Source organism: Venturia canescens, chromosome 11 (genome assembly GCF_019457755.1).
Source record: "Venturia canescens isolate UGA chromosome 11, ASM1945775v1, whole genome shotgun sequence".
Classification (NCBI taxonomy): Eukaryota; Metazoa; Arthropoda; class Insecta; order Hymenoptera; family Ichneumonidae; genus Venturia; species Venturia canescens.
Window position 1 is genome coordinate 7,902,090 of NC_057431.1, and position 25,019 is coordinate 7,927,108.

General features: G+C 37.6%; 3 protein-coding genes and 1 long non-coding RNA gene across 13 annotated transcripts in view; 3 read left to right on the forward strand and 1 right to left on the reverse strand.

Moving 5' to 3' along the window:
- The window catches only part of LOC122418241 (uncharacterized), a 36,751-nt gene extending 28,951 nt beyond the window's left edge, over positions 1-7,800 (forward strand). The window contains exons 3-4 of one of the 2 annotated variants that reach the window (XR_006262472.1): positions 7,013-7,313; positions 7,776-7,800. This is a non-coding gene — a long non-coding RNA (uncharacterized lncRNA). Of the gene's footprint in view, positions 1-7,012; positions 7,594-7,775 lie in introns of those variants that run through there. The other variant, XR_006262470.1, reaches the window with a different exon arrangement.
- Positions 7,801-8,483: 683 nt separating this feature from the next.
- On the forward strand, positions 8,484-11,492 carry LOC122418237 (rac GTPase-activating protein 1-like). The gene is made up of 6 exons (XM_043432357.1): positions 8,484-8,596; positions 8,835-8,961; positions 9,063-9,186; positions 9,801-10,307; positions 10,383-10,495; positions 11,284-11,492. The coding sequence occupies exons 2-6, from the start codon at positions 8,858-8,860 to the stop codon at positions 11,357-11,359; spliced, it is 924 nt and encodes a 307-aa protein (XP_043288292.1). The 5' UTR covers positions 8,484-8,596; positions 8,835-8,857; the 3' UTR covers positions 11,360-11,492.
- Positions 11,493-12,812: 1,320 nt separating this feature from the next.
- Positions 12,813-14,071, forward strand: LOC122418238 (ubiquitin carboxyl-terminal hydrolase 11-like). The gene is made up of 2 exons (XM_043432358.1): positions 12,813-12,952; positions 13,055-14,071. The coding sequence occupies exon 2, from the start codon at positions 13,070-13,072 to the stop codon at positions 13,907-13,909; it is 840 nt and encodes a 279-aa protein (XP_043288293.1). The 5' UTR covers positions 12,813-12,952; positions 13,055-13,069; the 3' UTR covers positions 13,910-14,071.
- Positions 14,072-14,242: 171 nt separating this feature from the next.
- LOC122418233 (whirlin) overlaps positions 14,243-25,019 on the reverse strand; it is a 71,970-nt gene continuing 61,193 nt past the window's right edge. For all 9 annotated transcript variants that reach the window (XM_043432349.1, XM_043432344.1, XM_043432348.1 and 6 more), the window contains 3 exons: positions 21,618-21,923; positions 20,873-20,951; positions 14,243-20,638 (listed from right to left, as the gene is read on the reverse strand). In XM_043432349.1, coding sequence (XP_043288284.1) covers positions 20,496-20,638; positions 20,873-20,951; positions 21,618-21,923 — 528 coding nt within the window. In that variant the 3' untranslated portion in view covers positions 14,243-20,495. The remainder of the gene's footprint in view (positions 20,639-20,872; positions 20,952-21,617; positions 21,924-25,019) is intronic.

The following is a 25,019-nucleotide window of genomic DNA, read 5'->3' on the forward strand; positions in this document are numbered from 1 at the left end:
TACTCCTTTCGCTTTTTGAAACGAACTCTCGATCTTTAGGGAGGTACGGTATTGAGCGAGGGCCTTTTCTGACTCTCGAGTGCACTAATTTGAATGGACACGCGCTCGCCTCGAGTGGCTCTCGCGCTGTGTTCTCCTACAAATATCTGTTTATGTACGATTTCGAGTAAATATAAATTCATACACGAGTTTGAACGTGTGTATTTTTATTTATAAAAAAACTTCTTAGAAGTTCACCGAGGCTTTTCGTGGCTGCAGCGAGGCTTCGATCTCGAAAAAATTCGGGGAACTCGCACTCGTAAAACGATCCTCGGTATCGAACACTCGAGATTGATCCAGATTCGGCTCTGCGCTGGCTGGGAAATCGGTTTTTCAATGTTTCCAGTCCAAAGCAGGGTGGAAAAAAATGAAAATCGAGGCGCCAATGCCCTCGACGCTCGCTCACTTTATTTGATATTAAAAATTTTTGAAAATACTACTCCGAGTGATTTAATGGAGGGAAAAATGATTTTCTTCCATAACGAAAATCGAGCTCCGCTGATCGTTGATGGACAGAAGTTTCGATGGCGACGAGCCAGCTGGCTCTCGATCTTGGAGTGTCGAATCGATGATTCTTCCCCTTAATCTCTCTCTCTCTCCTTTCTCCTCTCGCCGCGGGACGGACGCTGTCAAAATAATCGTAGAAAGTCTGGAAATTCTTATTTCCTTTCCTTCCTCAAACGTGTTTTTTCGTCTTCCTCATATTTCGCTTGTTTTAACAAGGATGACGTTCGAGTTTCGTTGCTTTCGGAATGAAACTCGTCCGAAGCCGAAATTCGCAGCGAGTCTCGCTCGTCCAAGGTCTCGGACTACGGTCAAAGTGATATTTTTGGAGCTTCCTCGACTTCCAGCACGTCCCGATTGTCCGGAAGCATCAACATCGCCCGTATTTTTCGCCTACTTTTAGCTTCCTTTTAATCTCCGCATGTATTTAAATAGCCCGGAATCGATGTTTCCTTCTCATTTATCCCGCTGGTTGTCTCGGACTTTTTCGCGAGGGGGCCCCGATGGCTCGGGATTTCCGTGCGATGGATCGCGTGGCGTTGTGCCGGGCTTCTTTCAGCGCGTCTCGTTCCAATGAGATTCCCTGAACTTCTGCGGCTGCGGAAGGCCACAAAGGGAAGAAAGAAGAGGGCCGAGTTCCGCACTTTTCCGTGGTATTCGTCAGGCGAGTTGGACGAGCCAAACCCGTCGATTTTCCGTTTCGAAGGGTGCGAGTCTCGCGCTTCCAAATAAAAAATCCTTTACTTTCTGGCCTCCGATGTCACGTGGATTCGCCAAACTCACGTCCGTTTCTAAGCGTCTTCCGCCCGCTTTTTCCACGCTTCCCAACGTCCCTTCCGATCCGAATTCCCATGTCAGACCTCCCTGACTTAACAGCAACTCAGAACATCCGATTTCGCACCTTTTCCCGCCCCGTATCGAGCCGAAAAACCCCACTCACGACCGAAGAGACCACTTTCGACAACAAAATGTCGAAACACTCCGATTTATCTCGCGACAAGAACTTTCGAAAAGCCCCCAACAAAAACCACCAAAGCCTGCCGATCCGGAGAACGCAGAATCCCCAAAACCCCCCCCAATTTCAAAGACGTAAAAGCGCTATCAAAACAGCACATAAAATCATTTCGTACAACAAAGTCCAACCAACGAAATTCCTCGATTAGAAAATAAACCACTGAAAAAATTCCCTTCGACTAAAAAAAGCAACAAATCGAAGGGGGAGAAAAAGAAAAAAAAAAAAAACGTATTCAAATAAACAATAACGACGAATATTTTTCGACCCCCGAGTACCGATCAAATCCCACTGAAATCGTGTTTGCTTTCCCAGTAAGACATTCGCTCCTCGCGCCCGTGCGAAGCGTTGTGAACGCTTTGAGCTTCGATTCTCGCCGGCGTTAAGTCTCGCTAGTACAACACACGAGCGATCATACCGACAACGTAGAGCCAGAGCGCGTGTGTGAGGTCGTCGTCCACGTGTGTGCATAAAAGCATCCTCATGGACAAACGCAGGAGGGGTTGGGGGCTAACAAAAGTGGAAGCTAAACCAGCAGCGATTCCATGCTACCGGGTAGTCCACGTGCTCGGATGAGTTTTGCGCCATCGTAGGCTCCAGTGGAGAGAAAAAGAGGGAGAACGAGGCCTGCCAAGGGGGGATGAAAAGTACAGACGACGGAAAGGGGCTCGCGGGGTAGTTTGGGGAAAAAGGGGGGCCAGGGTCGAGTTGGCTCGGGGAGGGAGACGACTTGGCCATGCGGAGGGGGGCACGAGAAATATTGCACCCTTAAAAATCCTCGGGGTAGTTTCGTTCCTAGGAATTAAGAGGGAGAGCAGCGACTCTCGCTTCTCTCTCGAGGGCCCGAGCAACCCCTTCTTGCACTGCATCCCCTGCACTTTCACCCTCGCCCTTTTTTATTCGACGATTTTTTCTCCCTCTCCTGACACGATGCAGCCCCGCATCGGACTTTCGTGCCTGATAAGCATGATCGCTCTTCCGGAAATCTCCTCCTGATCCCAGACCCTCGCGGGGCTCTTCCGGATGGACGGCCCCTCACTCGTGGTCAATCTCCGCGGCAAAGCTTTCTACTTCCTTCGTTATTTTACAGCTTCGTCGTTATCAAGGGACTATGCGACTCGCTATAGCGGGGCCTCGAATTTTCTACAATTATTCCATTTTTTTCAGTCTCCATTCAACTATTTTGCTCTTATGGCTTTTCGGGGGAGCTGCGACGCTCTTTTTGTTCAGTTTTAGCGTGACACTGCCATAGTGACTCGAAATGATGAAATAAATGTTTTTATTTCAATCTTTTAGTCAAAATCTAATTTCAAATTTATAGTCAATCGATCGAAAAACTGATCGACCGTCGGGGATGGAAATATTTTGGAGAATCTGGTGCGAATGAAAAAATCGAAATTCTTCACATTCTCTCACACCTTCGACGAAGCCTCCCGCTTTCCGGACTATTTTGCTTCCCCTTTTACCTTGCTTTCGGGCGAAAATGAAAGAAAAACATTATGGAGGGAGAGGGGTGTTGTTTGAGTCACGATTCGAGCGCCTCGCTCTCCAAAGGTGGCTCCAGCCAAGTCCAGTCTTTGCCAGTTTCATTGTGGAGGATTCGATGGTTGTTTCTTTTTTTTTTTTCTTTTTTTTTTTCGATTGAAGATTGTCGGTAGGCTTTTCTTAGTATCCATTTTTCTTGGACGACAAAGCCTCGCGATGGTTCATCATCCGTGACGTTTCTTCGGGGTACGACGACACCCTCGGGGACAAGGAGGAACGAAAGAAAAAAAATACAGGAAGATCCCAATCCGCGAGGCTCTATTGAGGGAGCACGTGCGACCAAAACGCATCTGCGTTTTGTACAGGAAATATGCGATATACCACGTGACTTCCCCTTCCCCTGACTTTCTCTCGTTGCTGTTAGATTTCCAGAGGCATATTTTTTACACGCACGAGCATTCAGCCCCCTGGGAATTTCTAGCCCTTCCACTTCATCCCAAGGAAACTGATAAATCAAAGTGATACGTTCGTCCTCCAAACCGTTACCAGCACCTAATAATCAAAATTAGTGCACTTCTGTTCATCGTTTTCAGAGCCATTTAAAAAATCTCCCTCTCGTGCTGAAGAACGTGCTCGCTGCGAAGTTGTTTTGATAACTCCGGCTTGAAGAACGGCCCAAGATTTGATCGTTCAGACAAAAATTAATGAGCAGCTCGAGCTCTTCGTAAAAATTAACGAGCAAACGGTGCGCAGTTGCAAAATTGGAATTTCATTATTTCAAGTCACGTTTCCCAGGTGATAATATCATTCGAAATGCAGACGCATGAGTAGATGAATTTGGGCTAAAATTCTCTGCCCAATCGCATTTTGATCACTGAATTTATCGTCGATTTTAACCTGGTGAGAAAAAGATAATAAAAAAAAAATAAAAAAATAAAAAAGTGATTCTAATCGCTCATCATAATTGCTGGTTCAATTGGAGGTCAAAATTCTTAGTCATTTCACACGTAATTTTTTTATTTTCAAGTCGATTCATTCACGAAGAAATAAAAAGAATTTTTCATCCCAGATGGAGCGATCTCCACTCGAAATAAACAACTCACAATTAGACTGTTTCATTTCTTTGAGCCTTTTTTTCACAACAAAAAAATGAGTACATATGGGTTGAAAAAAGTGTTCGCAGCCTCATGGAAGACGACACTCTCAAGAACTCCCAAGAGCAATCGAACGCCACGTGCGCCTCGAAAGCCCCCGCTTTTATCTTTTTTCTCACTCTTCCTTCTTTGTCTCCCTTCGGAAGATCCACCTGGAGGACTTTCCGGAAGCCCCCTAGGGCCCCGTGCACGTATCGATAAAACACGTAGCTGACCTAACGACGCACGAACCACTCTACGCCTCGTTGAACGCCCTTGGTTATACCAATTTAACGTTTTTTTTTTTTTTTTTTATTTTTATTTTTTATCCACGTCACTGCAACGCACTTTTCTCGTCCATAGAAAAAAAACGTTTAATTGAATTGCCATTTTAATTTCACGTTATTTCATTTCGTTCAAACGAAGGTTTTTTTTATTTATTTATTCGATTTAACGATTGTTTGAAAAAAAAAAATTTTTTTAAACTTGAACTTAAAAGAATGGATGAGCTTAAACTGAAGGAGAAAAGACGTTCGGTTTTAATTGAAATTCAATATAATTTTATTACATTGATTATTTATTTAAAATAAAAATTGTAAAAAAATAAATTAGTTCATTAATTCGGTGGATGGTTAAAGAAATTGAATTACGGCTCAGCAAGAATTGGAGCAGGAAATGAAAAAAGTTCGAATTTTCGATTTCATTTCCCCGCGTGTTCTCAACATCAGGAAAAGTTGATCCGAAAATAAAACATTTTTTCAGTTTTATTTTATATCTTTTAGATGTACACAAATAAAAAGTCCTGAGTTCCGGTTTCCTTTTTAAATACGTAAATATTCCGGTTGAGCGTGAAAAAATGTGATTTGTGTTTCGAATGTGGTACAAATAAAAATCAGAAAGTTTGGAACACAAAAAACTTCAGAGGTTGGATGGTTCCGTTCATGTTTCAAAACAATTTGCTTCGAGGGCGCACCAAACGTTTTGGTCCCATTATCGAGGGTGCTTAAATTAGGAGGCTATTTATTTGCCGGAAAACAAAACCAGGTGCGAGCGATTTTATACTCGATAAATTTGCTCACAACCGATCATGAGTTTTTCGCTTTATTCTCATGAGGAAAAGGGAGCAAGCGAAACTGCTAACTCGGTCACGAGTGTGTGGGAACGCGGTCGACCCTGTGGTCAGGGATTGTGTGTCCATTTTTTGTCTTTTTATTCAACATTATGCGTTGGACTCTAAAAATACAAATGTTGACTATTAAAATTACTTTTAAGGAGAGAAGAACTATCGAAAGTATTTCGTGGAAACAAAAAGCATATACAAGGAATCTTTTTTACGCTTTAAACAATTGCTTTTTTTTTTTTTATTTTTTTTTATCAAATCCATGAATATCGAAGATTAAATTATATTTTAATCATCTTTGCTTTTATTCAATTCGAATTACCCCAAAAGTTACAGTAGTGGAAATTTGCAATAGCAAAATTAAGGTTTTAGAGAAATTTAAAAAATCACCTTTCTCGAATCGATTTTTCTCAGCAGTTTATGATCGATTGTCAATTTAATTGCTACCGTGTGTTCGAGCAGGAAGTTTTACCCCAAAATCATCTACTTATCTCTGTTTTTTGGATTTTATTTTCCCCTCGAAAACGTGAGTTAAATCCCTCATGGAATAAAATGAATGAAAGTTAAATCTTCTTTGAAGTTATTAAACGAAAGGCAATTTAGAAGGATGATCATGTTTCGTCGAATCATCAAACCCCTTAAGATATTTATTCTCGTCGATTGCGTTTGTGGTTTCGCATGTTCTTGCTCTTTCTCAGCGTCTGTGGCTTGCGTAATCCTCCGGTTCTCCACAAAACTTGGACTTTTACTTGTTACGGGCTCGAGGGAAATGCTCGTGTTTTATATCGATACACAAAAGTCCACCCACGAGTCGGACGATTTCTGGTCTTTGGGTCTTTTACCCTCAGCCGTTTTCTCTCTTTCTCTCTCCTTCGTCTCTTTCCAATTTTTTTCTCTATCGATCTTTCGAGACTCGATTAATCACTGCAACAACGTCCATTTCTATATACATTCAAATCCAAAAATATTCGCCGATATTTAGAGCCGAACATCCTCGCGTTAATTTTCCTTTGCTCTTGTCAAATTGCCAAAACAATTCTCCAACGTTTCAACATAAACGAGAAAATGTTTTTCTCCCTGTCAGGAAAAAGCCTTCGACTGTAAATCAACTCGGGAATGAGTGATTCGAAAGATCTACTTTCTATAAAGAGATCACCGATCTTCCGCATGAGCCGCAGTTCGCCAAATAATTCGTCCAAGTTCTACTGAAATTTCTCACGATTTTTCAAAGCCCAGCAAAAAAGCCCATTAATTATTTCGGGTTTTGACGACTTTTAGTCTGACAGAAATGAAATATCGTGACTGATTTTCAAACATTTTATCAAAATTATTTAATGAAAATCATTTATCAAAGTTTTCTTCGTGGCTGGATCAACATTTTTGTGAATCAAACTTTTTTCTTTCCTAGAGAAAAGTGAGGGACTCGAAAAATCAGTCAAATGTCTGTCAGCATATACGAAAAGCAGGAATCTTCTTTATCGGCGATTCCTTCGTTTGGGCTTGAAAATAAAAAGAGCATGAGACATCTCAATATTCTCAGTCGAATCATTTGAAATAACAAAATAATTCCTGAGATCAACCGTTTTTTTGGGAGGATAAAATCGTAGTGAAAGATGTGGAAAAAATTTTAGACTTTTTTTCACAAGTACATCAAATGCATTCCTTGAAAGTGGAAATACTAAAAGAAACGAGGAATCTTAGAAACTCTTTTTTTTATAGGATTTTTGTTCGAAGCAGATCGACGTTATCGGTTACCGGCAAGAAAAAGGAACCGGTAGATGGGCGCTTTTCGTCAATGGGGCGCGACGAATTGAGGAACTAATCAAGGCATGGGGATATGGAAGCACGTCGGGGAAACGTAGAGCTGCAGTTGAATTCGATCCACGTCGACAATACCTCCTTAAGCTCGGCCAAATAATTTACGTTTTTGCAATTTTTATTGATTAGATCACTCGGTGGTCGTTACCAAACCCAGCGAGAAAAAAATATCTCACGAGTATAAAATTTGGAAATCCGTCAGGTCAAGAATTCCTCTCCGCAGAATTTGTTAAAGCGTTGTTTGCTTATGTATCCTCGAGCTGTAAAAACAGGGCTTTTGTTCCAAGTGACTGAAAGTTAAATTTTGAATTGAAGCACAACTTTAATCCGAATCTTAAATCTTAAGCTTAAATGCATAAAAATATGAAAAACAATGGAAAATAGTCTTAGGATCTCATAGCTTAAGTTGAGCCATGTAATTTGGCAATTTGTCATAGACCGGCTACCTTAATGAAAATAAATAAATATCTATTTCCATTTCATTTGGTGGTCATTCAGTAGTTATTGGTATCACAATTAAAATGTTTAGTAGTCACCGGATACTTTTTAATTTAGAAAAAACGAGATCTCGTCCCAAACAAGATCTCGTGAGATTCGAACTCAACTTGCTTCATTGTACCGGTATTAAGTACCCTATCGATAGCTAATTTTTCTCGTTTTCTAGAACTTCGAGTCATCAACAAACACAAGTAAGTCCAAACAATGGTATCACAATTAGCATAATATCGACTGATAATAATTCACAATACCTCGCCATTGTATGGTTATCAATGATGATAAGTATTCGAATGAATTTTTCATTCTTTTTATACCTTTCAATTGAAAATTGATTGTTTCGACCTGGTGTTAATCGCTGATAACTCATGGCTCATGGCATTGACAAAGATTATGAGGTTCTCACGATTTTCAATAAAGTTTAAATTTGGCAGCAGTTCCTCGTGTCAAGCCTTAATTTTATGGCGCAGAATTCGAAGTAATGTGATGGAGGAAACATTGCATGATCACGAATCCCAACGCGATTGGATAACTCTTACTAAGGAACCAGAATGTACTGAAGTTTCTCAAAACTATAACAAGGTCAGATCGATAAGATGAAATTGTCTTTGTTCTTTTGAACACAAGATTGAATAAAAATACACTCGTTCGATATTTTTTCTGGAAACGGTGTCGCCATTATTTTTTTCACAGCATTTCAAGGACGATTCGGTAAAGGCTTTCGGAAGACTCGGAATAATGGTAAAAGAAACAAAGGTGCTTAAATATAACACGTGCCACTAAAATGTATTGTTTTCTAATAATAGTTCATCCTGACTCATTAAGTTGATTAATTCGAAGAAATTTTTGGTTTCCCACTGGTATAAGCTGGATGTACAGAATTTTTTTTCTCATTACTGGTACGTATTCGAGACCTCATCCGTTTGGAAATTCTTTGATTTTTTGATCCGTTTCGTCAGGAATTTAATTGAGTCGATAAAAACCCTTCAGGTAAGTGGTCCTTCGACTTGTTGAAGTTTCGATAGTTCTTTTTAGTGTATTATTAAATAAACTAAACCCGAGCCACAAACGGTTCCACAAGTTTTTAACTATTCGCGTTTTCGTGTTTCCTCGATAACGTGGATTCATAAATTCATAGTAAAAAGTGAAAACTGGACGAGTCAACAGTTTTTGGCGTTAGAAAGGTCGATGGGGAGTTCAAGGGACCGAAATTTTTTTTGTTTTTCAGGCATCGACTTCAAGGTCAATATCATGGAGCTGCCATCGTCCTCTGCAGAAGTATTGAAAATCCCAAAACACAAATTCCAATTGAAAAGAGTAATCGATGAGCAATTTTGTGCTGCGTGTTCCAAATTGTAAGGGTCGTTTAGCGGGACGTCGAAACCTAAAATGCATTATCAATAACAGAATTTTTTGTCTTTTATCATCAATTGACAACGCGTTTTTTTTTTTACAGGATTGCTCCTAATACAAGGGCATTAGTTTGCTACTTTTGTAATATCCTTATTCATACTAACTGCAGGGAACTTGTCCCTCCTTGCAAGTTGATGCCGGACGCCGAGTTTCTCAAGGGAATACCGGTGAGAATTTTTCAATATTTATCCATATAAAATTTTGTTTGAGGAAATAAATAGTTAATCGATTGGGATGGGAGTTTCATATTCTAATGGAATTTAAAGTGCTTCTGGGCTTAAATGAATTTTGATATTTTTGCTACTTAAACATAAGGAAAAACGTACGAGCATTTCCATCAATTTATTAGTTTGAAAGCTCATTGTCGATTAAAAAATATTGACAAATGCATCCCCAAGTTGAAAATCATTCTTGAACGTAAATAAGTGCTGTCTGGGAGTTAAATTTTCCATGGAAAATGAATGAAGGCAATTTGATTTGAGGGACTGGAAGGTGGAGAACAGAATCTTTACATTGGAGTGCTTCGAATTGGAATTGAAAAAGAGAGAATTGAAATTTGGACAATGAATCGTTAGTTTTGACTTCAAGAGCAATTTTATTTAGGGAAAAAATTTGTTTTTAAGAAAAAAACAAACTTAATTTAGCAAACTTTGTTCTTTTCAAAACTAAGTTTTTTCCTTCCTAGAACCAAATTTTTTTCTCCAAATAAAAGGCCTTGAGAACTTTATTTTAAGGAAAATTCTCCAGTGCGCCGACTAGCCAATTGAACATGTGATTACAGGGGACGCTTCAGGCTTCGGCGCCTCCAGTACCGCCATACGTACCGTCTCTGGTCGTCCGTTTAGTAAAAGAAGTCGAATCACGTGGTATGAGCACAAAAGGTTTGTACTCAATGAAAGCTGACGAGAAACCAGCCATGCAGTTGTTGAATAAATTGATGAATAACGGTCAAGATATAAACTTGAATAAAATCAACATTAACGTGATTGCCTCGACCCTGAAATTGTTTCTGCTGACGTTGAGGAAGGGTTTACTCATAAACAGAAATCATTACCAAGAGTTTGAGGCTGCAGTTGAGAATTATAAGAATTATTACCTGCCGAATGAGGCACTGAAAGAGGCGGTTTCGAAATTGCCGCAAGCCAATCGGGACACTCTCGCTTTTGTCATGATCCATTTGCAAAGAGTCTCCGAAAGCCCGGCATGCAAAATGTCCAAAAGGGCTCTTGCTATTGAATTTGCATCAGTCCTGGTCACCAAGGAAGCCAACCTACGGAGTCAAATCGCAGTGAGTTTCTCATCAACACTTTTTCCTTCAGGTTATTTCGTTCCACGACTTTTATCGATTTTAACTTATTGGCAGATCGTTGAAAGCTTGCTCAAAATGCCACGGTACTATTGGTTACAACTCATCAGCTATGAGCAGCTCGGGTCCAGGTCCACGTCCAGCCCCATCTCGACCTCCCGCCGCTCTCGGTACGTTCACACGGTTTTAACCCTCCACCTCATGTGCCTTTTTTCATACCCTCAACCTCATGACCGGGGTTTGAACGCACCCCACTCTTTTTCTGCTTATAAATCCGGTCCTACGATGCTAAACTGACTTTATCCTATACCATTTTCTTCGTTTTTTTATAACGAAAAGAATGATGTACGATAAAACTAATTTCAATTGAATTTATATATTAAAAAATCCGTCGATAATCATTCGATAATGTCGCTTGTTAGGACGGGAGCGTAGTTTGAAGTTCGCGTGGGGTGTGCTCACACCCCAGTCATGCGTTCTAGGGTTAATATCTAGTCAAATTTTTTCTCACGTTCATGCTGGCGCTACAAATTCATCGCATCGAAATTTACGTAGTTTACGAAATGGGACGAAGCTTCGGCTCCCTTGAATTTTATATGAAAATATATTTTTCATTTTAATGGTACCAACGTGATGGCAGAATTTTCAAAACAAGACATTTTACGGAGGACAATAATTTCGTTGAATCGACTACTGGTTCAAATCAGCGTTTTTGAGCATTTTTTATTATTATTATTATTATTTTTTTTTCATATTCTCAACAAATAAACGAAATTTGTTGGTGCGAAGGTCCGAATAATCCTCGTGAAGTTTCTGACAACTAAATAAATTCGCGGAGATCTGAATGTTTTATTACGAGCCACGAGGGAAGTCAACAGATTTCAGTCGAATGGTCGACCGCTGAAGAATGCAAAAATTCAATTTTTTCCCCGTTTCAAACGTTTTCTTCTTCCGACAGGTGGCCATCTTCGATCAGGGAGGAAATCGAATCCACTGAGGATGCGAACGACGAGTTCGTTTTCAAGTTTTATTGATTCGATCGCAGGTTTCCGGCCAGAATAAGCGGAATTCATTATTACAATACCGCTGCAATAATTATGTGAACCAATTGGCAAGCAATTATTTTGTGTTTTAATTGATTGAAGAAATAAAAATATAAAAAACGTTTGTTGATTTGAAAAATGACTTTTTCTTCCTGTACTAAATGTAATTTCACTTTTCCTGATGTACACACATTTAACTCGAAATCGGAGTTGGAAAAATTTTACAACATTTTATTTTTATTTTTACAACAAATTTTATTTTTACAACAAAGTTTTGAAAGCGACGAATTTCAATCACGCCAGTAATTTTCGCAGGACCCAGAGGTTTATTAAATTATGTATTTAATCCTATTACTGCGTCGACGGATTATTTTTACTCATATCGCAATGTCGTTTTTGTCTTACATTAAGCACTTTGACTGGCGAATCAATTGGCATCCAATTATTCGACTTTTCAATTGCTTGACGAAATAAAAAAATAAAAAATTTTAGCAAAACGACTTTTTCTTCCGGTAAAAGTGTATTATTGAATTTTTTTCTCATGTTCACGCCGTTCGTTCAATAGTTTTTACAGATTATCGGGCATCAATCTCGATGACTATCTTCATAATTTTCTTTCTTCTTAATTTTTCAACTTTTTCGAATAGAGTTATAACGTCAAGTGGAATGAAAATTTTGCCTAGAAATCCGCATGGAATACTTTTCATGTAAATATTCGTCATTACCAGTTGACCGATCAACGATTATTCGGTTACTCGCGCGGTGTCGGATCGATTCGTGCACAGTGATAGAGTTTCCAGAACGATATTAGTACGTGACGATAGTTGCGTTCGGTTGCTTTCAAACGTAATTTATGTTTTTGTCTTTTGTTATTGAAGAACCAAGTTTTTTGTTTTCCGCTAGCCTTTGTTATTGAATTCTATCTCAGTGTCTGTCACGTGAGGAGTGCTTGGTTTCCATGAAAAATAATCAGCTTATGAAAAGCGGTGGGAAACAATCCGCATACAAAAATTGCCTCCACGTGTATACTTGGAATAAAATTCTAATGAAATTATAAAGAATCGGAACAGTCAGTACAGGAAAGCAATTGTTTATATTTGGAGAATATTTCAAGGTCTCGAATTCCGCTTCACACTAAATTAGACAAAGTCAATATATGCTTTCGGATTGTTTTAACGGCATCACCCTCGTTTCTTTGGGTATTAGAAACCCCAAAGAATTCTTCACAGTTTTCGTCATCACTGACCAATCGCCTGCGTTGAAGATTTTAGAAGCACTTGGCGAATGGTCAAAAATCAGTACCCCTGCCAAGACTTCCAATTTACTGTATGAGCGAATCCCTGACAAATTGAGACAGCAGACCGTGAGGACTACTAAACAAATCGAAAGTAACGACGCAGTCCGACTGCACGTAGAATCAGCGAGTTGGATTTATTCTCCATAGAAAATTAGTTGATCTCAAGATCAGAATCCTGGCACCAGTGGCAATCGTCCTAAGTAGTTGAATCACGTTCACTTCTTCGACAGATTCGGTTCAACTGATCAAGGAACAGAAAGTATTAAATTGAGACGACGAAGAGTGAGGTAATTTCGATTGTTCATAGATTTCAAATGAAGATTGATAAATCTTAGCAAAAGTAACAGAGCACATCAAATACCCAAATTGTCGTTTTTCGTTGACTGTAGGAGCTGCCGTCGACGATGAACCTGCCAAGTGCGACAGCCAATCGTTACAAAATAGTTTACTTCAGTATCATATCAGCGAACGACAAAGACATCACGAGAATTGGAGCAAAACTGGATAACGATGTATTCGATTATTACATCAAGCCTGTTTATTCGAGTGCCATGAAGAAGGGTTTTGAAGAGTTTGAATGGCGAAATTCGAAATTGTTTTTCCGAAACGAAGAATTGCCGACGGTGAAGCTAGAAATTGGTTTGAAGATGTTCCGCCAATTTATCAAATCATCACCGAAGCCGGTTGTACTTGTCAGTCATACTGCGTACGCCGAAGCAGCAATGCTTTATAGTGCGATTGGAAAAACTGGCATGACCCGTATGTTCGATGGTGTTATTGCGGGGTGTTCAGATTCTATTGAAATTTTTAAAAAAGAACCCTTCAATCGAACGTGTCGGGAGCAGCTCAGATTGGACGTCCTGTATCAAGAATTTCTTGGAAAAAAATACACACAAAATTTCTACGATATGCCATATTATCTGAATGTTCTCGAAGAGCTTATAACCAGTCATGTACCGACGGATGATTTAATCAGAAATCTTGTTTCCTACAAAGAATTCATCACAAGTGAAGATGAAGATGAAGATGAAGATGAAGATGAAGATGAAGATGAAGATGAAGATGAAGATGAAAATGATGAAGACGAAGATGAAGACGATGGTATGGGTGAAGTTCAGAGTGACCACCCGAATGAAGATGAAAATGGTGCTGATGGAAATCAAGATGGCAATAGACGCTATCGTGCTAACTTTTCGTTTCGATTGATTCCGATCGATCAATATGAAGAAGGAATCTATTTATAATATTCCTAAAACGATCGACGTTCCGGATCTCAATATTTTTCCGTTTATTTATACAAAAGCGAGATGCGAAGTCAAGTTGAACAATTAATACTATCATAAACTCTGTATCCGATTTGTTAAATTGTTTTCAAAAGTTTTCAATAAACAACTTTATATTCGAAATTTATTTAAAACTGTAAGTAAATACGTATAACGATTTCCTTTCCTCATTAATCCAATTATTCGGGAATGATAGAAATGATTTTCTCCGAACGTACGAATGTTTCAATACAGCAGAAAAATATGGCGGAAGGAAATCTGGAATACGTCATCGCAGAAAAAATGGACCCGTCATTATTCAATGCTGAACATTTTTATTAAATTACAATAATAATCATATAATAATCGTCACCTGCACCATATAATTCTAATAGTATGAACTCGCGTCATTGATTTAATTAACGTGTGTGATAATAGTAATAATAAAATCGCGTATCCTTCCGATTACATAACACTCAAAGTATATATATATATATCCGTATATATTGTAACGATCAAACGTAAAAACAAAGTCTAAATTCATGAAAAATGAGTACGAACGAGCGCAATTTAAACTATATTTACATACAGTAATAACGTTATTACAGTTACATTTTTTCGCCTCGAATAATCCTCCTTTAACTCGCGCAATTTTATTCGTTAGTATTCGTTATTTTCTCTCTTAATTAGCTTTCGATGCATAGCATCTCGGAAAAAAATGCAAGTTCTCCTTGGAAACTTTAAAGGAATGGGGTAAGCTTCTTTGACAATGTATTTTTCATAATTCTGTCAAGTATTGAGGTACGCGTAATATTTTATGAAATTTTTTCCTCGTGTGTCCATTTTTCTATTTGTTTTTTTGTAATTGTTTGACTGGGAGAAAGGCAGCCAGGCAGATTGTTGTTATTTCACTGTGTTTTTATTTTATTATTTTTTTCCATTCATAATTCACACTCGCGTAAGCTAAAATTCAACGATTTTCTAATCAACAAATAATTACTCGTCTACGAATCAGTGGGTGATCACTTTTCATTTTTTATTATTATTTTTTTTTTTTTTCATTCTTTATTTTTTCAAATCTTTCTTTCAATTTATACACTATGAACATATTGTTGGATTTGTTATTCGTTCTCGAAATGTTATTTCCTCTTAAACTTAACACGAGGCGCGAATGAAGGCGTAATTATAACATGTATTGAGATTTTAACACACACGCTGAACTATTCGTGCCAGGAAAACTGTTCGATAGACTGGGAAGGGAGAGGGGAGAGGGGGAAATCGAGTTATCTCTCTGCTTTTGGAAAAATAAACATTTACATCAGTATACTATACAGGCAATCGTAGAAGTGACTGCCGAATTTTGTAGAACGTCTAAAGCGTTAAATTCTGAAGAGAAAAGTCCTGAAAATTATTTTTCTACGACTCACCGTTCTCGAGATATTCATGAGATCGTGAAACTCGATCCGCTGGCGCTCGAGGCAGGAAATGAGTGGGGGGAAGCCCCGCCTCTCTGCCGCCAGCCTATCCGCAGCGGAGACCGCACTATCCCCACTCTTTTTCGACTGTCAGCGTCTTCGGCTGATCCTCCATCAATATCTCGAGAACGGTTGATCGCAGATAAAAATGGCCAAGAACTTTTAACTTCAGAATTTTGTCATCTGTCGATTTTGCAATGTCCCGATCATTTCTGAGCAACGCTGTATAGTCTGAGCGTCTACATGATTATATGTATAAAGAAAGCGAGAGACTGTTACATCGGAGCTAGGTTTTCTGTTCTCTTCCTACAATTAATTTGAAAAATTTTAAATCGCAACATCCGACACACTGCTGAGGCTAAGTCTGCTCATCTAAGTCTCCTAAACTCTTTGACCACATACATGTGTATATAAACCTCACTAATTTCTATGAAATTTTCATGCTTTTGTTCGAGAGATTCATTTACTTGTTTCTTTCTATTATGATTTTATTTTTTTTCGAAATTCAGTTTGGATCAACAACGGGTTCGTTGGGTCAGTGTACGTGGTCGCTTCTTCTCATAGCTCGGACATTATTTTTTCTCCATACAAAGTCCCGGCGAGTATGCCAGGAATATTTGTTCGCAAATTGTGTTCAGTTCATTCCTTTGCTTTTGCTTTTTTTTCATTAATAATTCAATACACAAAGCGGTAAGGCATTGTCGGATATGTCAGCTGAAATATCTGGCCATTCGGACTGCGCGTTTCGAAAGCCGCTTACAAAAATATTCCTTTTGTTTTAATATTATTATTATTCTTTTTAATCTCTCCATTTTTTTTTGTAATCTCGGTATTGATTTGTTTTTAAATTGTATTTCGTGTTTGAATTCGTGTTAAGGAGTTGTTTTTTTTTTTTTTTTTTTTTATGTATCTAAGTCTTTCCTACCCTCCCAACCCTCGATTTCTTTGGAACTCTCGTTAATTGCTTCGTTTGTTGATAAACAATCGGATTGTATGAGGCTCTGATGATTTTTTTCAGTCCAACGTGTCACATGAATTTTCTTTTGTTTTTTTGGTTTTGTGCGTGGAATTTGGAAAAGGGTGAGAGAACAAGAAAATTACTGAGCAAGTGTGTGTGTGTGTGTGTGTGTGTGCTCACGTGTGTAAAAAATGTCTCGTCGCAGCCAAAGTGAGTGTGAGCTTTCACGGATTTTCCGTATCGTATCAAGTATTTTTGCTCCTTTCGATGACTCATTTTTTGACGTTTAATTTTAGTGGTCACATGAAGAAACTAAGTTGGATCAAAACTTTTGTACATTCGTGTGTGATTTAAAATGGAAATAGTGTATGAATAGATTTTTTTATCATCGTTGAAAAGGACTCTAATAATTTACCGGCAATTAAAGTCTCAAGAAAAATTCTTCTACGCGCTATCGTCGAACTCAATTCTTGGATTCGAACACACTCGTTGAAGGTCGAAAATCGAGATATTTGTTGTTGGTCGTTAATAAAATAAAAATGACTTCGATGGAATTAAATTTCGAGAAAATTCCATTTCGGTAGTTACCCCTCTTCAAATTCGATGAAAAATTCGTACAAAAAAATACTAAAGATAGAAAACATAGCCAACAAAAAAGATTTATCTTCGTAAATATCTCGTAACAATAAAACTCATCATTTGTGACACTAGTTTTCTTCTCGAATTGAAATACGAAAAATTTCAAAAAAGCTTGCCTTTACATACGTGTAAACATATTTACATACATTCTTTTATTCATCATTATTTTACAATGTTTTTTCGTAGATTCGTTCACCTTTTACTCACTACTTTGGCACATTCTTTTCCTTTTTTTTCTCACCCTGTCGTACAATTTGTACACGACACAACTGACCCATGTATTTCGACTTTTTCCTTATTTTCTCCTTCCGCACGAGTTTCGTTTGCGAATGTTCAGTTTTTGTCTCTTATATAATCGTTAGTGACTTCTCATTCGTCTCACAATTCTTGTACCTCGCTCGGTTTTTATCGAATACACGATGCTCGTAAAATACGACGAGTCCGAAAAGTGGTGCTCGGTACCGTTGTACGTACTCCCTGTACTCGGCTCTCTTCTGCCTTCCCGGAACACGTAACACTATATTTTATGTACAAACGATATATTTATATATATGTACATGTACATACACCGTTCGACGATTTTTGCAATCGTGCTTGACAAACAAATCGAAGTTCCGAAACAAAAAAAATCAATAAAATAAGCAAAATCAGCAAAATATTCAATTTTTTGTTAAAGAGAAAAACTAATATTTTTATGAAAATAAATATTTGATTTAAATCGAATTGAATTTGAAGAGATTTATAAATCGAAAAAAAATTCGTGAATCGTGTCAAAATTTGAACAATTCATATCGAGACCTGAATTTATGATGATTTGTTTTTCAAATTTATCGACGGTCAGCAGCGAAAATTTTTCAAATACAAAAACTGAGGGAAATTCAAGTGAAATAGTGAAAATGATTCGTTGAAAAAACAAAAATGTTTTCAATTTCGATATTTCGAAAGGTGGTGTATTCGTACATTGATATATATTAATAAAATAATGAGTTGACTTGGAACGCGAAAACGAGTGTGATAAGGAGCTTTCAAGGCTGCTAAAGTTTTAAATATAATAATAAACTCCGGTGCAATTGGTGTTTGAAAGAGAAAATTTCATCAACGTTAAATATATTTTTTTTTTCTTTCATTTCATTTTTACTCCGTACAAAAATAACGAAAAAAAAGTAGCACGAAGATTGAGAGTAAAATCGATTTTTTACAGAACCCAGAACCCAACGAGTTTTGCAAGCAAAATTTTCTCGTCATCACACTCGTCGTTTCCGTTGAATCGTCGTCGATGCTTTCAAATGATGTTCATTTATTGTTTTGTTTTTGTTCGTCGTGTTGAAAATTTAGTAGATGGTGAGAACTACCGTAATTCAAATATCATACATATATGCAACATACCCAAGCACAGATTTCGAAAATATTTTACATTCACAACGTACGTTGCTTTTCGTTTTTCGTCTACTCAATATTTTGTCTCGTTTTTGTTTTGTTTTTATTACCTTTGTTTTTGTTATTTCAAATTCTTCCCTTCATTATTCGTTCTTTTTTTTTCTTCAAAGTGTCTTTTGTGTTTATTTGTATTTACAGATTAATTACATATTTATTTATATATTTGTTCATGTGTTTGTTTATTTATTTGCATTTTAATGAATTTATTGTTGAAGCCTGGAAAGTTTGGGCAATTGGTCTCCACGACTTTGGCGATAAAACATTAGTCAACATTTTCGTGTTTTGGAGCACGAACTAATCATCATTTCGATATGAGAATTTTTTCCTCCTTTTTTTCCACCCGCCCAAGGAGCCCTTGAAATTGAATTGTGAAAAAAAGCGGCGAACGAAAAAATAAAATTTCTTTTGGCACAAAGTGCACACGCCTTTTTCCAATAGTTAAAGTCCACACGAAGATTTTCTTCGTCGTTTTGTCGTCTCGGTTGGTTCCTGCTTGCGTATTTTGTGACTCGGTACCCCTCGAAAATTTCTCTGTCGCTCCGGCAACGAAGTTTTTCCTCGGCTCCTGGCTCCCCGTCCCTGCACTCGCGCACTCGATTTTCTTCCTTTCACGAGAGGAAATGAGGCTCAAAAAATTGTCCCCGTACTCGCGATTCGGTATCGCAATTGTTCTCACCTTTCTCTGCATTTGTTTTTCCTTTCACGTTTTTACAAACTTTCCCAAATAAACGGAATGTCTGTTTGGAAGATTCTCGCGGAGTGCTGCTCACACTCAAAATCTTTCGAGATTAAGACTCGCAGCATCCCGCAGGAGCAGCATCTTCCATCTGCCTTGCTCTGTCCCACGCTCGCACTCGCATCTCAATCTTACGATTTATGCTCCGCAACTTTGTCGAGGCTCAACCAGCCGTTAAGCTGCTTTTCAATATTCTTTCTTTTTTTTTTTGTTTTTTTTTTTACAATACTTAGATTTTTATTTTATACGACATTTTTGTCAGTCCTTTGCTTCGTTGGCGCTTAATGTTCCCACCATCGGTTCGTTTGCGAATCGGTAACGCGAAATCGCTCCTCTCCAACACTCGGCTGCAGTCGACCTCCTCGCATTTGCCCATCGTAATTTTTTATGCTTTCGCCATAAAAGGCTTCTCACAATCTGATTTTCGGCTTCGATAATAAATGCTACTTTGGGAAGGAATTTTGAGAAATTTCCTCGTTGGATGGCGAACAATAGGAATTTCGTGATTTTTTCGAAAAAAGTTATTTGCAATAATGCCCAATTGGCTTGGAATTCTAGTTGCTGCTTCTGGAATTTTCGAAATTATTAATTTTTCAAAATTTCGTTATCGGACCAATTTTTTTTTTTTTTTTTTTTTTTTTTCCTTATAAAATCCTCGATTCTCAGCTACTCGCAAAATGGACTCGTGATTACTCAATTTTGGAGCAATTGATGGTGCGTTTTAGTACCTGCATTTGAAAATGTTCATCGTTTGAATAATTTTTCAAAATTTTTTTCAAAAAACGACGAAAATTGCTGTGCTGCAACGAGCTCCCCACAAAAATGGTCGTTCGACAATGAATTCTTCAAAAAAATTCTTTCTCAGTGATGAAGTTTCGAAAAAAACGTCCACAAAGTATCGAAAAAGTAGTCTCCTTTCAACCGATTTGTCCGATTACTGATATTTTGAAACTTTGCCATTCGATGGAAAGAAATTTCCATCCGAATCGTCATTTTATGATTTCCCAAAACCGTTGTGTCACCGGCCGACGATTTAATCCCAAAATAAAAACTGCCAATGAACGTAACAATGAAAAAAAAAAAAACGAAATTGAAAAACAGATTTTTTTCCATTTATGGCGAATTTCGTGTTCCGTGATGGAGTTGAAGGTCTTCGAGTCGAGCCTCGGCGCTCAAGTCGTCTTCGTTTTCTTCTTCGGTCACTTGAAGAGGTCGCCTGGTGCTGGAGCTCCAATACCGCCAGGAGGGTACCCGGGAGTATCAGGAAGAGGAGCGTTCGAGCTCGGGCTAAGGTGGTTCGGGCTCCGAGGTGGGAGATTCCTGCTACGCTTCCAAAAATATGAGCGCCGTTGGTTTCGGTTCGAGGTTGCTCTTCTTCGCTTCGACGACCAAAAACTCAATTTCGTTTCTGTCCCTTCGAGCAAACGATTCCGCAATGAGCCGAGCAACTTCCTGGTGATGCAAGCCTGAAAAAATAATCATTTTTTTAAATTTTATCAAAAAAGTCACGAAAATTCGATGAACCGAGAAAGTTTGAAGACAGTAAAAGAAGTTTACAATTTTTACCATTTTTCAAAGCCTTTACGCTACTTGTGGAAGACATTTTTTTTTTTTTTTTTTTTTTTTTTTTTCATTCTAAAATAAATCATAAAAATATGGACGAAAAAATTGATAATCACGACGATAACAAAAATAATGACCTTCGACCTTGTATCCATCGACTTCCAAAATTAGTTGGCCAACCTCCAAGCCTCCTGCTTCGAAAGCTGCTCCATTATCCTGTGAAATAATGAAAACGATAAAAAATAGGCGTGGGTTGATTAAAAAAAAATAAAAATAAAAGTTGCTTTCCCAACGATTTAAAAAATTTCTTGAAGAGTTTTTTTTTCTGAAAGAAACGTGCAAAAATAATTTAATGAAATTTGATAATTTTCGAATAAGTTTCGAAAAAAAGGAATTATTCTTGTTTTTTCGTGGGAAAAAAATTCAACGGATTCGTTGCGCGTGATGGATTAATCCTTGGACTCGATGCTGTGATTTTTTTGGGACGACTATCGCGGTAAGCTTTACAGAAAAAAACTCGAAAATCGCTGATTTTTCGACATTTTGTCAGCTCTGACGTATTTGAATTGGGAGAATGAAAAAAAATGATAAATCAGTTCACATAAAAATCAATGAACAGGACCAAGATTTTTGGGAAAAACGAAATTCCAACTTGTCTCAATTTCCAACTTCGAAATGTCATCAAAGTTTCTTTTAAAGAAGATTTTAAAAAATAAATCGTTGAACGTTTCGAACGAAATTTTCAAAAAAAAACCCCCACAAAAATTCCGGCGAGTTAGATCGAATTTTCGTGTTTCTACAAAATGGAAAGTTCAAAAAACCTCGAATAAAGAATTCGGAACCCAAAATTTGTAGATTAACAGAAAAAGCATGAAAACTCACGTGAATATTGATAATTCTCGGGAGCGGATGTTTGGTGTTGGCTCCGCCCTCGATGGCGATGCCGAGTATGGATTTGGTTTTTTTAACGGTGATTCTGAGGTTGCCGTGGTGGTCAGGAACGACGAGGGCGCCGTCTTCGTCGCGTCGTTCGGACATTTCATTTCTGGCGAGTCGTTGAGCACTGTGATGTCGTCGAGGGGGTCCGCCGGTGCCGGGATTCCCGCTGGTCCCACTTCCGGTGCCACCTTCCTCGAGCAACTGAGCTTCCTGCATGTCGAAGCTTCGTGAAAGTTTGTGCGCGAGTTCCTGATCGAAACGACAATTGGTTTATCGACTTAAAACCTTTGTGGCTAATGAGGCTCGCTTGTTTGGTGTCGATTGGTGATGGTGGGGTGGCAAAGGAGGATTTTTAGCGTGCCAAGAGGGTGCACGGGGCGGTTTGTGCAGTTCTTCACATTTTTACGTAATTTTAACAATTTTTAATCTCCGTTTATTCTAATCGTAATTATTCAAGTTATCGAAACCAATCAGTTCATTGATTCGTTCATTTTTTTTTTTCAAACAAATCACATTCTTACAAATTTCTTTTATTTTTACATCAAATTTTCATATTCTTCCTCTTAATATAATCATAACAATAATCATAAATTAATAACAATAGTAATAATGATAATAAAAACATGCTTTGCTGATAGGCTGCCTGTGGTAGGGTGTTGGTGGTGCTCGGAGAGTGGTGGTGTCGCGTTATTATCATTTTCAATATTTATATATATATATATATATATGTAAACGTAAACATACGATTAATGTGTACGTACATATAATATATATGAAAAAACAAGGCACATCATCTATTAAGCGGTGGTACATGTCGTTCAGTCAGTTTAAAAATGTTCATTATTCTAATTATCGAATTGTTACTATTTTATTGGTGTTTCGAGTTACGCCAAATTGATATCGATCGCAGTCGATGGTAAACGCACGAGATCGAACTTTCTTTCACTTTCTCGGATAACTTTGGCTTGAGAATTTTCGAGGGATGTTCGTGACGGGTGGACGCAAGAATGATTTTTAGTACAGCGCGATCAAAAGTGCCTTCGCTGGCTTTTTACGGACTCTTGCTCGTCATTTTTACTCCAATTTGTTACAACTTTTTTTCTACCTTTTCGTGCTCTTTCTTCGAAGCTAGATTTTTCAGTGTTTAGCTACTTTATTCGACAATTTCTAGCACGTTTTTGGCACTCTTTTGCTCGAGTGGCTCGTCAGTTTTACTCGAGTGCACGCTCGGAATTGCACTCAACTTTTACTCAATTTTCGCTTAAGATTTTATTGAATTTTGTACTGACTTCTCACTGGAAATTTTCATTTGATTTTTACTGAATTTACGCTTTTTATTGTACTTTGTTTCAACTCATTTTCGAGCACGAAAAATTCACTCATTTTTAACTCCAAACAGTACTTCACTTTTACTCGAATTTACTCAATTTTTAATACAAAGAGCCCAGTTTGATTTTACTCAAAGTTCCACTCAATTTTTCCTCAAAACGTACTCATTCTTGACTCGGAACTGTGAGCAATATTAACTCGATATTTGAATGAATTTTTGCCCAAAATTTTGCACACTACGTGAAATCAAATTCGGATTTTTCGTCTTAAAAAATCTCAAGCTCCACTCGTATTTCGGCTGAATTTTCATTCGATTGTCCGTCCAAACTCAGCCACATATTCGATTGCTTTCATTTTTACATATTTCGACCGAACCCGTATATTTTCAATTTGAGTTTTAGACTCAATTTTCCGTAAACTTGACTCGATTTTCATTCGGCCTCGATTTTTCATCCGGTTAATCCGATCGATGTGTATTTTTGTACGAGCCTGTACGAGTGCGAGCGTGGCATTAATTACAGAAACACACGCGTATCGAGATAAGCGTCGAAAGAGGTGAAAGTAATAAATTGGAGATCCTCCCATTGGGAGGTTGGCGTTGTTCTCTCAGGCACAATGCCCACAAAAACAGGATAATGTGCTGCTTATATCCCATCTCTCTGAATCGGTAATTTCACTTCCGGGCGGGGGGGATTCAGTTTGTCTTCCGATTTCTGTATGAATAAGCTCGTTTGTTTATCCGGAGAAAGAAAAGAGAGCGCCCGTTGGAAAATCGAATCGAATTTCAGGATGCTTCGGGGGCTCGGATCCTGCTTTTTTATCCTCACGAACTTTCGATCTAATCAATTTGGAATAATCGTTTGGCTCCAATCGTCGATGTGAGTTGTGATATTCGTGCATGCCAAGACACTAATTTTCGTGCTTCAATAGTAACCACGTATATTAAGGTATCAATCATTCTTTTACAAATATATTCAAATGTGTCAATATGCTATGCATTAAAATGGTAAAATAAGATAAAGAGAGATAAAGAGAGAGAGAGAGAGAGAGAGATTGAGTGAGAGTGAGAAAGAGAGAGAGAGAGAATGGTGCAAGACATCTAATTAAAAAACGAAACACGTAAAACACTTCTATGGACTATTCGTCTATCTCTAAATCAAAGAGAATGCACTAGAGTCCCAGATGTAAATATTCTTTTAATTAATCTCGCTGTGTACAGCCTTTTGACACATGGTTTGTTTTCAGTTACCACTAGTATTGAGACGACATTATGAAATAGCGTTCATGCCATTAAGAGTTGGAAGATTTGAACAAATAAATGATAAACGTACAACGAATATGACAATTCTTGATAGCAAAGTATTTTGCTATAATCGACAATAAAAATTGGATGTTTTTTTTAGTTTTTTTTTTCTTAATTTTTCAGTTTTTTCTTTCTATTCTCGATAGCAAAGTATTTTGCTATAATCGACAACAAAAATTGGATGGTTTTGTTTTTGGGTTTAAAAATTTTTCAATATTTTTTCGTTCTATTGGAAGATTCGAACAAATAAATGATAAACGTACAACGAATATGACAATTCTTGATAGCAAAGTATTTTGCTATAATCGACAATAAAAATTGGATGTTGTTTTTTTAGTTTTTATTTTCTTAATTTTTCAGTTTTTTCTTTCTATTCTCGATAGCAAAGTATTTTGCTATAATCGACAGCAAAAATTGGATGGTTTTGTTTTTGGGTTTAAAAATTTTTCAATATTTTTTCGTTCTATTGGAAGATTCGAACAAATAAATGATAAACGTACAACGAATATGACAATTCTTGATAGCAAAGTATTTTGCTATAATCGACAATAAAAATTGGATGTTGTTTTTTTAGTTTTTATTTTCTTAATTTTTCAGTTTTTTCTTTCTATTCTCGATAGCAAAGTATTTTGCTATAATCGACAACAAAAATTGGATGGTTTTGTTTTTGGGTTTAAAAATTTTTCAATATTTTATCTTTCTATTCTTGATAG

What these genes read in the sequence shown, in the direction of transcription:
- LOC122418238 (XM_043432358.1), top strand. Translation starts at nt 13,070, where the DNA reads ATGAACCTGCCAAGTGCGACAGCCAATCGTTACAAAATAGTTTACTTC.
- LOC122418237 (XM_043432357.1), top strand. Translation starts at nt 8,858, where the DNA reads ATGGAGCTGCCATCGTCCTCTGCAGAAGTATTGAAAATCCCAAAACAC. An exon ending in AGTTTCTCAAGGGAATACCG is followed by an intron (nt 9,187 to 9,800) that starts GTGAGAATTTTT and finishes ATGTGATTACAG; the next exon opens with GGGACGCTTCAGGCTTCGGC. An exon ending in ACCTACGGAGTCAAATCGCA is followed by an intron (nt 10,308 to 10,382) that starts GTGAGTTTCTCA and finishes ACTTATTGGCAG; the next exon opens with ATCGTTGAAAGCTTGCTCAA.